We start from the raw sequence: 13,833 nt of genomic DNA on the forward strand, positions 1-13,833 counted from the left end.
CTAAATCAAACACAGGTATTCCTTCAAGTTCCCCTGTAGGACGTCATTTCAGTAATTGTACTTTCCCCCAAAGATGTCGAAGCTTAGCAATGACAATCATGACAACCAATTAATTTATTTGCAGATTAAATGGCAAATTATTTGAAACACTAAAATTCATTAACTTAAAAAAATGGCAAAATAGCATTTCGAAAGTTCCAAAGTATCATCGTTAGTCTCACGTATTATCCGCACACTTTATCTTGGTGCATTTACACCCTAGTACTGAATCGGTCGACCTCGGCGATCTTCGAGATTCGTATCTTTGAAACACAAACTATGAATCGCTTAAGCATCGTTGTGCGACATCTGACGTACACTTTACGTACTAGTACTGTTGTTGTTTACACAACAAAGCCAAAGTATAAAATTCATGCTAGGAACAAGATTCGCATAGAGAAATGTTTTATAATGTTATACAATGTGTATGTGACATAGTTGTTGGCTTAAGATGATAACGGTTTAGAAATTTCATATCGATCGATCATATTCTCAATTCAATTCAGATTTCATTTTCATTCAGTTGGCAGCACTAGGCAGCACTATCGATACCGGGACAGCTCCCTCCTTACTCCTCACCCCCGTACACAAATGCACCAAGATAAAGTGTGCGGATAATAGTGATGATAGTCACTTTATATATCTATGCTAAAATAACAAACCACACAAAATGAAGCGACATCTTTTCCTTGCAACTTAGTATTCTTCATCCCCATGCGAAAAACGTCGATGATTTCCATAATACTAGAATAATAATTCTATAAAGTAATTATAATTGTAATTTTAGAGATTAATTGTTGAAAAAGTAATTTGTAATTGAGTAAAATATTTATCAGATAACTAATTCAGCCCAATCAGGCTACTCTTTTCTTGTACTCTTCCCATCACTGGTTAAAAGCAAGTTACACTTATTATTATATCTATTTATTTACTGATGTCACTGTATCATGTTCATTTTTCAGTAACGGCTGTGCGACGTCTGAAGACCTGTTTTGGAAACTGGATGCGTTACAGTCATTTATTCGAGATCTCCACTGGCCAGATGCGGAATTTCGACAACATCTGGAACAACGATTAAAGCTGATGGCATGTGATATGATTGAATCGTGCATTCAAAGGTACTGTACAATGAAACTGCCAGCCTAGTATCACTTAGTTATAGGAGAATTACCAGATTTGAAATTGTAATACAAAGAGTATGGTCACCTCACGAAGTTCTCAACACACTACGTAACCTTTTTTCATACATTGTGGCAATAAACTTCTTTGTTAGAATTTCTCAACTCCCCAAGGTAAATCGCCCTGGTATGGGTTGTAGCAGACCCATTGCTAGCCCGAAGGGAAGGCATGACCGTCTCACTTAGCTTCTATTACGTCTAGAGCCTGTTAATCCGCGTCACGGTAGTTATGTTATGTTATGTTTTATGTTATGTTATGTTATGTTATGTTATGTTATGTTATGTTATGTTATGTTATATGTTATGTTATGTTATGTTATGTTATGTTATGTTATGTTATGTTATGTTATGTTATGTTATGTTATGTTATGTTATGTTATGTTATGTTATGTTATGTTATGTTATGTTATGTTATGTTATGTTATGTTATGTTATGTTATGTTATGTTATGTTATGTTATGTTAATACTATTTACAGTAAAAATAAGGAATTACCACAGCAGTGAATATTTTGGGGTTCAGCATTTATTTTTTGGGAGAAACGAGCAACCCTTGAGGAAGTATGGAATATGCGAAAGAAATTCAGTCAGATTGAAATGAAGTATATTGTGTTCTCAATTGCTGGCCAACACAGCTCTGTACATGGCGACTGGACAGATCACTGTTAGATATACATTGGACCTCGGGTGGACTGGTATATTCTTATCACAGAGCACCCCAGTGCATGCCATCCAATGCGACCAGCTTACATTTAGCCTACTCTTCATCACACCTCACTTTATGTATAGCCCACCTAGCGAGTGGCCGTGCGGCTAGGGTCGCACAGCTGTGAGCTTGCATTCGGGAGATAGTGGGTTCGAACCCCATTGTCGGCAGCCCTGAAGATGGTTTACCGTGGTTTCCCATTTTCACACCAGGCAAATGCTGGGGCTGTACCTTAATTAAAACCACGGTCGGTTACTTCCCACTCCTAGCCCTTTCCTATCCCATCGCCGTCATAAGACATATCTGTGTCGGTGCAACGTAAAGCAAATTCTAATTTAGATAACTGATTCAGTATTCTGACATTTCTATAACATTGCTGTCGCTTGATTGTCTAAAAGCATAAAACTTTATTTACAGGACTGAGAATGCGTTCCAGCAGTGGCTGAAGAAGGGTGTGACGTTCACATCAACAGATTATATCATACCATCAGAAATGTGTGCTATGGTCAACGTCATCCTAGATGCGAAAAACCAGTCGTTTAAGTTGTGTGCAGTGGATGGCGTGGATGTGGTAAGATATTATTTCAGCCATTCATATGTTTCTCTGACAACGAAACAATGGAATTTCGCCCTTCAAAGTGCAACTATATTGTGACAGAATATTGGCATACATGAGTGAAACAAGGAGGCATGAGTATTCCTTGACGGTATATAACTGAAACCAGATTATTCTACCTTAAAATAAAGTTAAGACAATTTTCCCTTAATTTGCATTCTTAGCCAGGACAGACACGCAAGGAGGAATTCAACCACCAAAAACAATAGGGTTAATCCAGTCATTGTACACTTATTTTTCGGCAGAATACAGTATATGTCAAACTTCTCCAAGAGAACATTCAACGCGAAAAGGGAGGAAGCAATGACTTTCCTGACAGAGATTTCATCATGATAATACACGTTCTCATTTACAATCAGCCTCTTATGGGTCGCAAGTTACACGCCTTAACAATTTCAACATTGTTTAGTCAAAATCTGCTCGCTCTGAATTTTACTGTGCCCGGATGATGTAGTGAAAATGTCTTCATGGCTGCTAGTATGGTTACAAACTTTCCATTGACCATAATGTTTTACAGTGCAGGCCACAAAAGGCGCCAACATATTGAGCGACTAGCAGCTTCCATTGTTGGATATAAATGTGACACTTTCTGCAGCTATTTTGGTTAGTTGTACTGATTTAGACATATATGTGTACTTCTGAACCACACTTTGTTTAATGTGCTATCCCATAGTTCTTCTCCTAACGCTTTTTTGTACACTTGTGGCATTGCGAGTGCGAACTGCGTCGCACGTATGGATTTGTCTCTGTTTTACGGCCGGATGCCCTTTCTAATGCCCATCACTATTGTTTGTTTCTGTGGTGATTGATAGTATGGTGTGTTTTCTGAATATGAAGAGGAGAATATTGGGACAGATACAAACACACAGTCCCCGTACCGGGAATGGAACCCGGGACCCTCTGAACCGAAGGAGAGTACGCTGACCATTCAGCCAAAGTGTCAGGCCGGCAGGCCAATAATTGTAGAAGTAAATAAATAAATAAATAAATAAATAAATAAATAAATAAATAAATAAATAAATAAATAAATAAATAAATAAATAAATAAATAAATATTTATACTATGAGATGTTTGAAACTATGGCCATCTTTCTATCAGGTAGCGAGCGCTAAAGAAGGTCCCAGGTTCGATCCCTGGATCCCTGCTTTGATAAAGTAGTTTGAGTGTCTGGAATAAGGCTCACTCAGCCTCCTAGGGTAAATAATTGAGAACCTATCTGTTCGGAAAAAGTAGCGACGTAGATTCGTCACTTATAATGACTTATGATTTACGAAGTAATGAACACTGATGATACAAATATATTTTTAGGTAGTTCCCCGCATATGAAGTTGCTATGAAAAATAATAACAACGAAATTGTTGAAAAATGTTGTAGACTTCCCATTGTATGCCATTATTCTGCACTGCTTACTTACAAATTAAATGTCACGATATGAAATGAATCATAAGTTCATTTTATCAGCTTCAGTATTCGTTTGGTGATGATCTCCCCTTAGGTTTCCATTAGTTTAACGTCTCATAATAATAATAATAATAATAATAATAATAATAATAATAATAATAATAATAATAATAATAATGTTTATGTTCCACTAACTACTTTTACGGTTTTGAGAGACGCCGAGGTGCCGGAGTTTAGTCCCGCAGGGGTCCTTTTACGTGCCAGTAACTCTACCGACACGAGGCTGACTTATTTGAGCACCTTTAAATACCACCAGACTAAGCCAGGATCGAACCTGCCAAGTTAGGGTCAGAAGGCCAGCGCCTCAACCATCTGAGCCATTCAGGCCGGCTACCTTCTCATCAGTTTCTCAATCCACACAAAATGAAAGATGTCGGTATGAATCTATATAAATAAAATTGTAGGGGGTCCGCTGTCTGTAATTTCTTCTGTTTTGCCAATTTTTCAGATATTTATCCGTTTTAGGTCAACTCAAGACCGAATCGGTGGTTTTTACGTTTCGTGTCTGTTTGTTTGTCTGTTTGTCTGTTTGTCTGTCTATTTGTCTGTCTGTTCCACCATCACGTCGAAACGGCTGGATAGATCTCAACCAAACTTCATATTTAGAGTATACTCATCCCGGGGAAGGTTTCGATATGCATATCGTTTTAAAATCTTTGAATACACGGGGGGTTTATAGGAAAACCAGAATGGTTTTTCCACCATCACGTCGAAACGGCTGGATAGATCTCAACCAAACTTCATATTTAGAGTATACTCATCCCGGGAAAGGTTTCGATATTCATATCATTTTAAAATCTTTGAATAGACGGGGGGTTTATAGGAAAACCTGAATGGTTTTTCCACCATCACTTCGAAACGGCTGGATAGATCTCAACCAAACTTCATATTTAGAGTATACTCATCCCGGGGAAGGTTTTGATATGCATATTATTTTAAACTCCTTGAATAGACGGGGGGTTTATAGGAAAACCCGAATGGTTTTCCTCCATTTTCTATTATACTATTGATTTTCTGTAAACTTAGTTTACCGTACGTGAAACGTCTCTTCATTATAAACAACTTTCGTTATGTTCATAATTTAGCTTACTCTTCACATGACGGAGAAATTTGCAATTTTCCGCTGGTATCATGCTCTGCATTGAGTGACCGACAGACCGACAACGAACCTACAGGTTACCATGGCAACGTCTCTGACTGCATGCCAGCAGGGAAGTAACGTATTGCCATTTTCCTCATCATGCTTTTAAATTCATGGTTGTTCCTTGGGTAGAAGGCAAGAGAGGCGTCAGTCGGCCTATCTGCGGGATATTGGCGGAATATCGTTGGATGTTATAACCGCCCTCGAATAGATTAAGTAATAACACCATTAGTCATCTTCTTATTATTTGTTTACCTAAGAATCACTGGACCTAAATTTCTCCTCTGTTACCGCTTTATTATATCCATAACTCACACTAGCATAATTTATTGAGGGGCATTTGATTTTCCAATACATTCACTTGGCATTTACATATTTGTCGTTATCCGGCTGTCCTCAGTTATAATCCATTTTCTATTACTTTCAACTTTCTTAACTGTATTATTTTCTTCCTTAATTACGCCGTATCTACGCGTGTGCTACAAACTACTGGATGTATTTCCACCAAGACTCACATTTAGAATACACCTGTCCTTGATAGGTTTTGGGCAAATATTGTTTCTAAATCTCTGAACTGACTGGGGGTTTATACGAAACCGAAACAGTGATTTTGCACTTCCACAAAATATACACAACCAAACTTAATGGAAATCTACCTACCTTGGTAGAAATTAATTTCTAAACCTTTTTCCTCATGTGCATCATTTCGATACGAGGATTAATAAGGGAGATATCATTAACGGACCGTTTTTTCTGTACAAGTCCCATCGGACTTAACTCACGAGCGGGTGCGTGTAAAGCGTATTCCTTACAACTTGAAAACTACTGACGACATTCGAACCAAACTTTGTATTTAGCATCCACCTGTCCAAAGGTAGGTTTTAAACTTAAATAACATTTCATGTTCCGGAATGGACTGGCGGTTTATAGGGAACCGAAATGGTTATTTTACTCTTCCACAATATATACAGAACAAGACCAACCTGACGAAATCGACCAAACGTGATAGAATTCCACCTCTAAACAATTTTTTTTCATGTGCATTTTTTCGTCAGTATGATTAATAAGGGAGATATCATGAATGGTCACTTTTTCATGTTAAGTCCAGCGCACATAGCCCGAAGGGTGTTTTACATGGAGCAGATTCCTTATCTATATAAATCAAATCGTAACGACTGTGTGCCTCTACACTGACTATTTTGGCGAAATTTTCGTACAGCTTTCCGTTTAAGGGGTAATAATGATCATCTCCATAATTTTTGGTTTAGTTACCTGGAAGTCCTAATTTTTACTCGCCTCGCACAAAATCCAGATTGTGGCATAATCTGCCAGAAGAAAAAGAAGATAATTGAAATTTGACAAAATTATACGTTTTAGCCTGTAACGAACGGAAAACATCCTAGATTATTAAATTTTTCACTTTTTATCCCCGAAAAATATCGAAATATGCAGGCAATTTTAATGATGGTGCAGACCTTCGGAAATTCCTATCACATAACGGATTGCACAATCTCCGTTCAATTTGGAATGATCTACAACCTTGGTCTTATGACTTTTTGCCGTATCTCTATCCCTTTTACGTTTGATTTTTCTCTATTAATCGATGTTAAGTCAATTTGGAATTTTCACATGCATAATTCATTATTTCAATTACTTATATCAAATACAGAATCATCAAACTCTTGGCCCACTCAGTAGCCATATGTGAGCCAAATGCTATGTATGTAGCTGTCACATAATTATCCGAAAAGTAATGTAAGGTGAGATAATCTTACAAAACCTTTACCCTGTTCCACGTTTCTAACTCAGTCTGACCCAAGAATAGATGACATATCATAGGACCAGCCATTTAGGCCACTACATCCGGCGTGTCTTATGGTATAATCCTTTGTCGATATGACGTACGTTTAGTAGCAGTTAATCTGTAAATGAAGGTCTTCAATATTGTAAACACGCATATACTTTCGTATGTCGATCTATATATATTCACTGATATCGATTTTTAGCGATCGAGAAAGGGTGGGTCTGCTATTGTAATCAGTACTCCCCACACCGACTTTGACTGGCAGTAGGAAAGGGTCCCTTCTCCAACTCCTGTGTAAGGAAGGCCTACAATTGTAATGAATAGTTCCCTTCTCGATGTGACTTGCAGAAGGCAAGTGAGCATGCAGTTTTGTTTAAAACTCCTTTACCCGATTGTGTTTGGCAGTAGGTAAGGGTGCCCGCCATTATAAAGAAATGTCCTCATCTAAAATGTGACTGGCATTAAGCATAGTGGCCTGCTATTTTGATGGAAACTCACCATCTTGGTGTGACTGGCAGTAAGCTGGCTGGCAGTAGGAAAATGGGCCTGGCATTATAATGATAACTGCACGACTCAATTTCGAGTGATAGTAGGGTAATTGCCTGCCATTATAATAGGAACTCCTCAACTGTAATCTGTCTGGAAGTAGGAAAGGGGGGCTGCCATTTTAACGGAAACTCCCCAAATCGATTCTGTCCGCGTAGTAGGCAATGGGGCCTGCAATTATAATGTAAACTTCCCAACTCGATTGTGAATGGCAGTAGGCAAGTGAGCCTGCCGTTATATCACAAATCCGTAACAAACACTTTGCATTGGAAACAACGTACGGGGTCCTCCCCATGCTCTTTCTCGGATAACGCTAAGAGACATGCAATTTTAAAACAATCTTATTTACTGCATGTACACTATTTACTTCGATATTCGAATACAATGTAGAATACCGTAGCGAAGCACGGGTACATTCGCTAGTACATAATACAATTAAATAACGCGTGTTAATTTTATTATAAAATTATATTCAGTATTGGTAGCATGATTCCTACTCTGAATTTTCTCGCTACTCCACGACACTTCGTAACTCCGAGGGACAAACTTCACTTCTATAATTTTAAAATGATAAATAATCTCTTCTCCATTTTTGACCCCACATCCAGTATTATAAATTTACCACTTAACGGACTAAGAACATTCCTAGGTCTTCTAATATTACCTCTACTTTACTGATTATTCCCATCACGAATTTCCGAATGACATACTAATGTTATATGTTAACTAATTTCTTCATCAGAAGTAGGTGTTAATTACTATAAAATGGTTTAAGAGACCAGTACTTACTTTCAGTCATCTGATGATGAATTTATGGCAGTACTGATTCATTTAATAAAAGAGTTGATATTGATTCTTTCAATTACAATAAGTATAAATCTGTGATTAGCCCCATAGATCTCTGAACATATTTGGGTGATTCATGCAGTATTTTAGAATGGGTAGTTTAATTTACAGTATCGTAGTGCCCAAGATTTTTATCAGTATCCAAAACTGTCATTTAATAGGCATGTTTGCTGTTATTTGATAACTCTTCTAAAGATAAGTTACGTAATGCTTGAAATGTGTTCTTTCTTTCCTTAATAGCACCAGTACCACACGAAAATCGATGATCTCATAGAGAAGACGTCGGCAAACATGACGCAAGGCATGATCAGCAAGTTGATCTCCGTGCTAGAAACAACCCTGTCCAAACTTTCTCGTTACGATGAAGGGAGTTTAATTGGTTCCATCCTCAGCTTTACGGTAGGAAATTAGTTCAAACGTAGATTTTCTCTGAACTCAATATTGGCTATTGTCATATAAGTGATATGTAAAATTATTCATTGGCATTTACTGATTACCTCATTGTGTTGCAGAATGTTTCTGGCTCAGGAAAAGATATGGGCCAAGCTTACGTCAATTTCACTCGAAACTGCATGGACCAGATTCGAAGCAAAGTAAACGACGAGTTATGGATCCTCAACTTCTTTGAGGTAAGAATACAGCTATCTGTCTGAGTATCTTTAGAACGGAACTAACTATTTTGAACCCGCCGTTGACGGGTTAGTTTTGTAACTGCAGCAGTAATTCCAGAAAGCAGAGATGAGTGGCAGCAGAAGAGACAGAGCACGTCCCAACTAACAACAGTCAGTATAAGCTATTATTGATCAGTTTTATGGTTTAGCACATTGTAGATTTTTTCCTTCTCGGCGATGTTAGTGCAATCGAGGTCACTTCTCCCTCCTTCCATTACTCCCTTTCCTCGTACCATTCTCTTCACGTTATTCTTCTCATTTCGATGGTCATTATCTTCCTGGCCAATAGGCCTATAGGCTGATGACTATGCGTTTCTCACCTTAAAAAACAATGACGACAACAATGACCACCATCGGCAATTAACTCGTTACCATGACAACTGAACGATGCCATGCCAGCGATTCTCGGCGTTGACAGATTTGGCATTAAAAATCTAAATTCCTGAAAAGTCTCTTTTTATCAGAGCCCGTACAGTGAAAATGTATGAGACATAAATGATCGAAAGTTATAGTTCCTATAACTCTTGCTTTGTACAGTTTGTGAATACAACTGGTATTTCCGGAGATATTTGGAAATTTGTGAAAAATGGAGTAATTGTCAATATCTCCGTTATTATTCCTCGTCTGGTAAAATCATATGAAACATGAAAGATCAGAAATTATACTTTTCACAAAGTTTTACAGTTTTTCGATACAGCTAATATTGACAGAGAAATTTGACATTTCCTGTTTTGGTCCCCTGTATACTAATGAAATAATATAGCTTAGTGCACAACCCGGCCGTGCATGAACTTAAATACCGAGTTTCGAGATATTCTACCTAGTCGTTTTCCCGGGATGTCGTCATAAACAAAGAGGTAGGTAAAAACTGAACTGAACTTACTTTCTATCTTTGTATACGATATCCAAGATCAAGACTGAAATATGAGGAGAAATTTTGAATTATACAGACAATTTATTTATTTATTTATTTATTTATTTATTTATTTATTTATTTATTTATTTATTTATTTATTTATTTATTTATTTATTTATTTATTTATTTATTTATTTATTTATTTATTTATTTATTTATTTATTTATTTATTTATTTATTTATTTATTTATTTATTTATTTATTTATTTATTTATTTATTTATTTATTTATTTATTTATTTATTTATTTATTTATTTATTTATTTATTTATTTATTTATTTATTTATTTATTTATTTATTTATTTATTTATTTATTTATTTATTTATTTATTTATTTATTTATTTATTTATTTATTTATTTATTTATTTATTTATTTATTTATTTATTTATTTATTTATTTATTTATTTATTTATTTATTTATTTATTTATTTATTTATTTATTTATTTATTTATTTATTTATTTATTTATTTATTTATTTATTTATTTATTTATTTATTTATTTATTTATTTATTTATTTATTTATTTATTTATTTATTTATTTATTTATTTATTTATTTATTTATTTATTTATTTATTTATTTATTTATTTATTTATTTATTTATTTATTTATTTATTTATTTATTTATTTATTTATTTATTTATTTATTTATTTATTTATTTATTTATTTATTTATTTATTTATTTATTTATTTATTTATTTATTTATTTATTTATTTATTTATTTATTTATTTATTTATTTATTTATTTATTTATTTATTTATTTATTTATTTATTTATTTATTTATTTATTTATTTATTTATTTATTTATTTATTTATTTATTTATTTATTTATTTATTTATTTATTTATTTATTTATTTATTTATTTATTTATTTATTTATTTATTTATTTATTTATTTATTTATTTATTTATTTATTTATTTATTTATTTATTTATTTATTTATTTATTTATTTATTTATTTATTTATTTATTTATTTATTTATTTATTTATTTATTTATTTATTTATTTATTTATTTATTTATTTATTTATTTATTTATTTATTTATTTATTTATTTATTTATTTATTTATTTATTTATTTATTTATTTATTTATTTATTTATTTATTTATTTATTTATTTATTTATTTATTTATTTATTTATTTATTTATTTATTTATTTATTTATAGAAGATGGTAAATGTGTACGCCTCCTTGTCTGAATTAAGAAAAGTAATTAGATACTTTGGTGGAAGTGCTGTTGTTTTTAATGAACAAGAAAACAGCCTTACTTAGTGTGTTAAAGTTACATGTTACAGTGACTGTACAGTGTACTTACTCGTAGTTAAAGAAAGTGTTCACAGTGATTTCCTGTTCTCTTGTTCATTAAAAACAATTGCACTTCTACCAAAGAGTCTAACAACTTTGCTTAATATTGTATGTACATTTTCATAATTAGGATGACACACAATCAAATCAGTAGTGGCGGGTAACCACAAATTCTAAATTATCTCGTAAACGGCCCGTTGGCGCACTAATGTTTACGAAGCATTTTCTTGCTTCTAGTATCGTGAGTTAATTATGATACACCTTGTATATAAAAACGACTGGAAGAGTGGAAGCTAGGGATGGTGAATTAATGAAACAAATGCCAAAGGTAACAGCTTACTTTTCTCTTAAAAACGAGGACAACAATAAAATGAAAGTGGGCGAAGCAAATAGTACTAATTTTATTTTCTCAGAGCCGTCCCCTAGTACCGCGCACTTTAAACTGTTTAGGATAATGACGTTGACGTTCAAGGAAAAGAGACTCAGACCGTATCACTAGTTTTCCAGATGCTGATCCTGCTCCATGGGATGTTATGTTGCTGTACACGGTGTATCACAAGATTATGTCGATTTTAGTGCGTCAAAAAGACAATATTCAGACAAACTCCAGTACCGGTACCTACCATTTTTTTAAAGACTTAACAATGGAGAAATACATACGAGGTGTTGTCTGGTGTACTCACAGGCTAACGATTGCGTGTAATGTGTACCGTGTATGTATTTCGAAGCCCGATTGCCATGGGTTTAATGGCTGGAAGAACGTCTCCCAAAGAGTGCATGGCGATGAAAATCCTCCTCACAACAAACCTAGGGTAGGAAAGTTAAGAATGCGAGCACAAGAAATAGTTGACTATAACCTCGTAGAGCACGTACAACAAGAAATTGAATATTCTATAGAAGTTTGAAAGTCGGTCATCTCAGCTGTTAAATTTCTAACTGTAAGAGGATTATCATTACGAGGAAGTAATAAGCTTTCGTGGAATCTACATGGCGGCGATTTTCGAGGTTTGCCGGAATTCTTTGCAGAGTTTGACCCCTTTCTGGTCGAGCATTTGAAACGCAATTGTGACAGAGGCTCAGGAAATGCTTCTTAAGTAGAATTACAAAGAGGAACGTAGATAACTTGACGGCGTTTCAGTAGGGTACGGGGGGATGGGGTGCGGGGTGGAAGACAATGGCCTGAAGGTTTATACATTGACGGTGGAATTGTGCAAGACTTATCTTGTATTTCACTGAGGGTTAATGTGCGTCAATAAATAGACGTCATGCATGTAAGATGAGAGTTTTGTTAAGGTTACTTGTTAATTTTTAACCATCAATCAAGTAGACTATAATGAGGAACATTTAATTTTTTAAATACATTTACAAATTCCTCCTTGCGGCGTTCGCAGTCTTCTACCAATATATGGAGCATTCTATGAACAAGAACTGAAGAAGACAAAGCATCCTAAAGTTTACCTCATAGACAAAATATTAAGAGGAAGAGGCAATCAAGTATTAGTATCTTGATTGATTGGGTTCCAATCTATTTATAATTCATGAATTCCAAAGAGAAGTACATTACTCGATAAAAATAAAAACCTTATTTCCATGTCCGTGCATATAAATTTCCCCATGGTGATCTCCCCACTGTCACAGAATTCTTCCGACGAATAAAAGCATTTCTGTTTACATAGTTTGGTTGCTGCCAACTTGCTTCTTGTCAATCAAGATAATATTTGCAACACAGACTTGTGTGATATAAAACATTATGTAGCCTACCATTTTTCTCCCAAACTTACTCACCGGTTTGGATATCAGTCCCTTCATTTTTTGTCCGCAGATGCACTCGTCAGTGTCGATACAGACAGTATTGTTCTCTAAACTTTGTAATGATAGCCTAACAAGAATGTTCCACTGATAACCTAGTTTCCAGAAAAGTACTCGTCAACTGTTCTGAGTTTATAATGCTCTGAAATACAGATGTTACATGAATGATGTTTCAGTCATCAGTCCTTAGACTGGTTTGATGCAGCTCTCCATGTCACCCTATCTTGTGCTAACATTTTCATTTCTACATAACTACTACATTCTACATCTCTTCTAATATGCCTGTCATATTCATACCTTGGCCTACCCTACAGTTCTTACTGCACACACTTCCCTCAAAAACCAACTGAACAAGTCCTGGGTGTCTTAAGGTTTCCTATCATTCTATCTCTTCTTCTGGTCAAATTTAGCCAAATCGATCTCCTCTCACCAATTCGATTCAGTATCTCCTCATTCGCGATTCGATCTATGGATCTCGCCTTCAGCATTCTTCTGTAACACCACATTTCAAAAGCTTCTGTCCTCTTTCTTCTGAGCTAGTTATCGTCCATGTTTCACTTTCATACAATGCCACACTCCAGGCAAAAGTCTTCAAAAACATCTTTTTAATTCCTATATCAATGTTCGAAGCGAGCAAATTTCTTCTAAGGAAGGCCTTCCTTGCTTGTGCTAGTCTGCATTTTGTCTCCTCACTTATGCATCGCTAGTTATTTTACTACCCAAGTAACAATACCCATCTACTTCCTTTAAGATTTCATTTCCTAATCTATTGTTTCTGTATCACCT

At 34.7% G+C, this 13,833-nt stretch overlaps 1 protein-coding gene across 1 annotated transcript in view; it reads left to right on the top strand.

Moving 5' to 3' along the window:
• Cadps (calcium-dependent secretion activator 1) overlaps positions 1-13,833 on the top strand; it is a 609,066-nt gene that overhangs the window by 465,827 nt on the left and 129,406 nt on the right. Inside the window, exons 27-30 of the mRNA XM_068226018.1 lie at positions 1,002-1,157; positions 2,339-2,492; positions 8,577-8,735; positions 8,849-8,965. Coding sequence (XP_068082119.1) covers positions 1,002-1,157; positions 2,339-2,492; positions 8,577-8,735; positions 8,849-8,965 — 586 coding nt within the window. The remainder of the gene's footprint in view (positions 1-1,001; positions 1,158-2,338; positions 2,493-8,576; positions 8,736-8,848; positions 8,966-13,833) is intronic.

Source organism: Anabrus simplex, chromosome 2 (assembly GCF_040414725.1).
Source record: "Anabrus simplex isolate iqAnaSimp1 chromosome 2, ASM4041472v1, whole genome shotgun sequence".
Classification (NCBI taxonomy): Eukaryota; Metazoa; Arthropoda; class Insecta; order Orthoptera; family Tettigoniidae; genus Anabrus; species Anabrus simplex.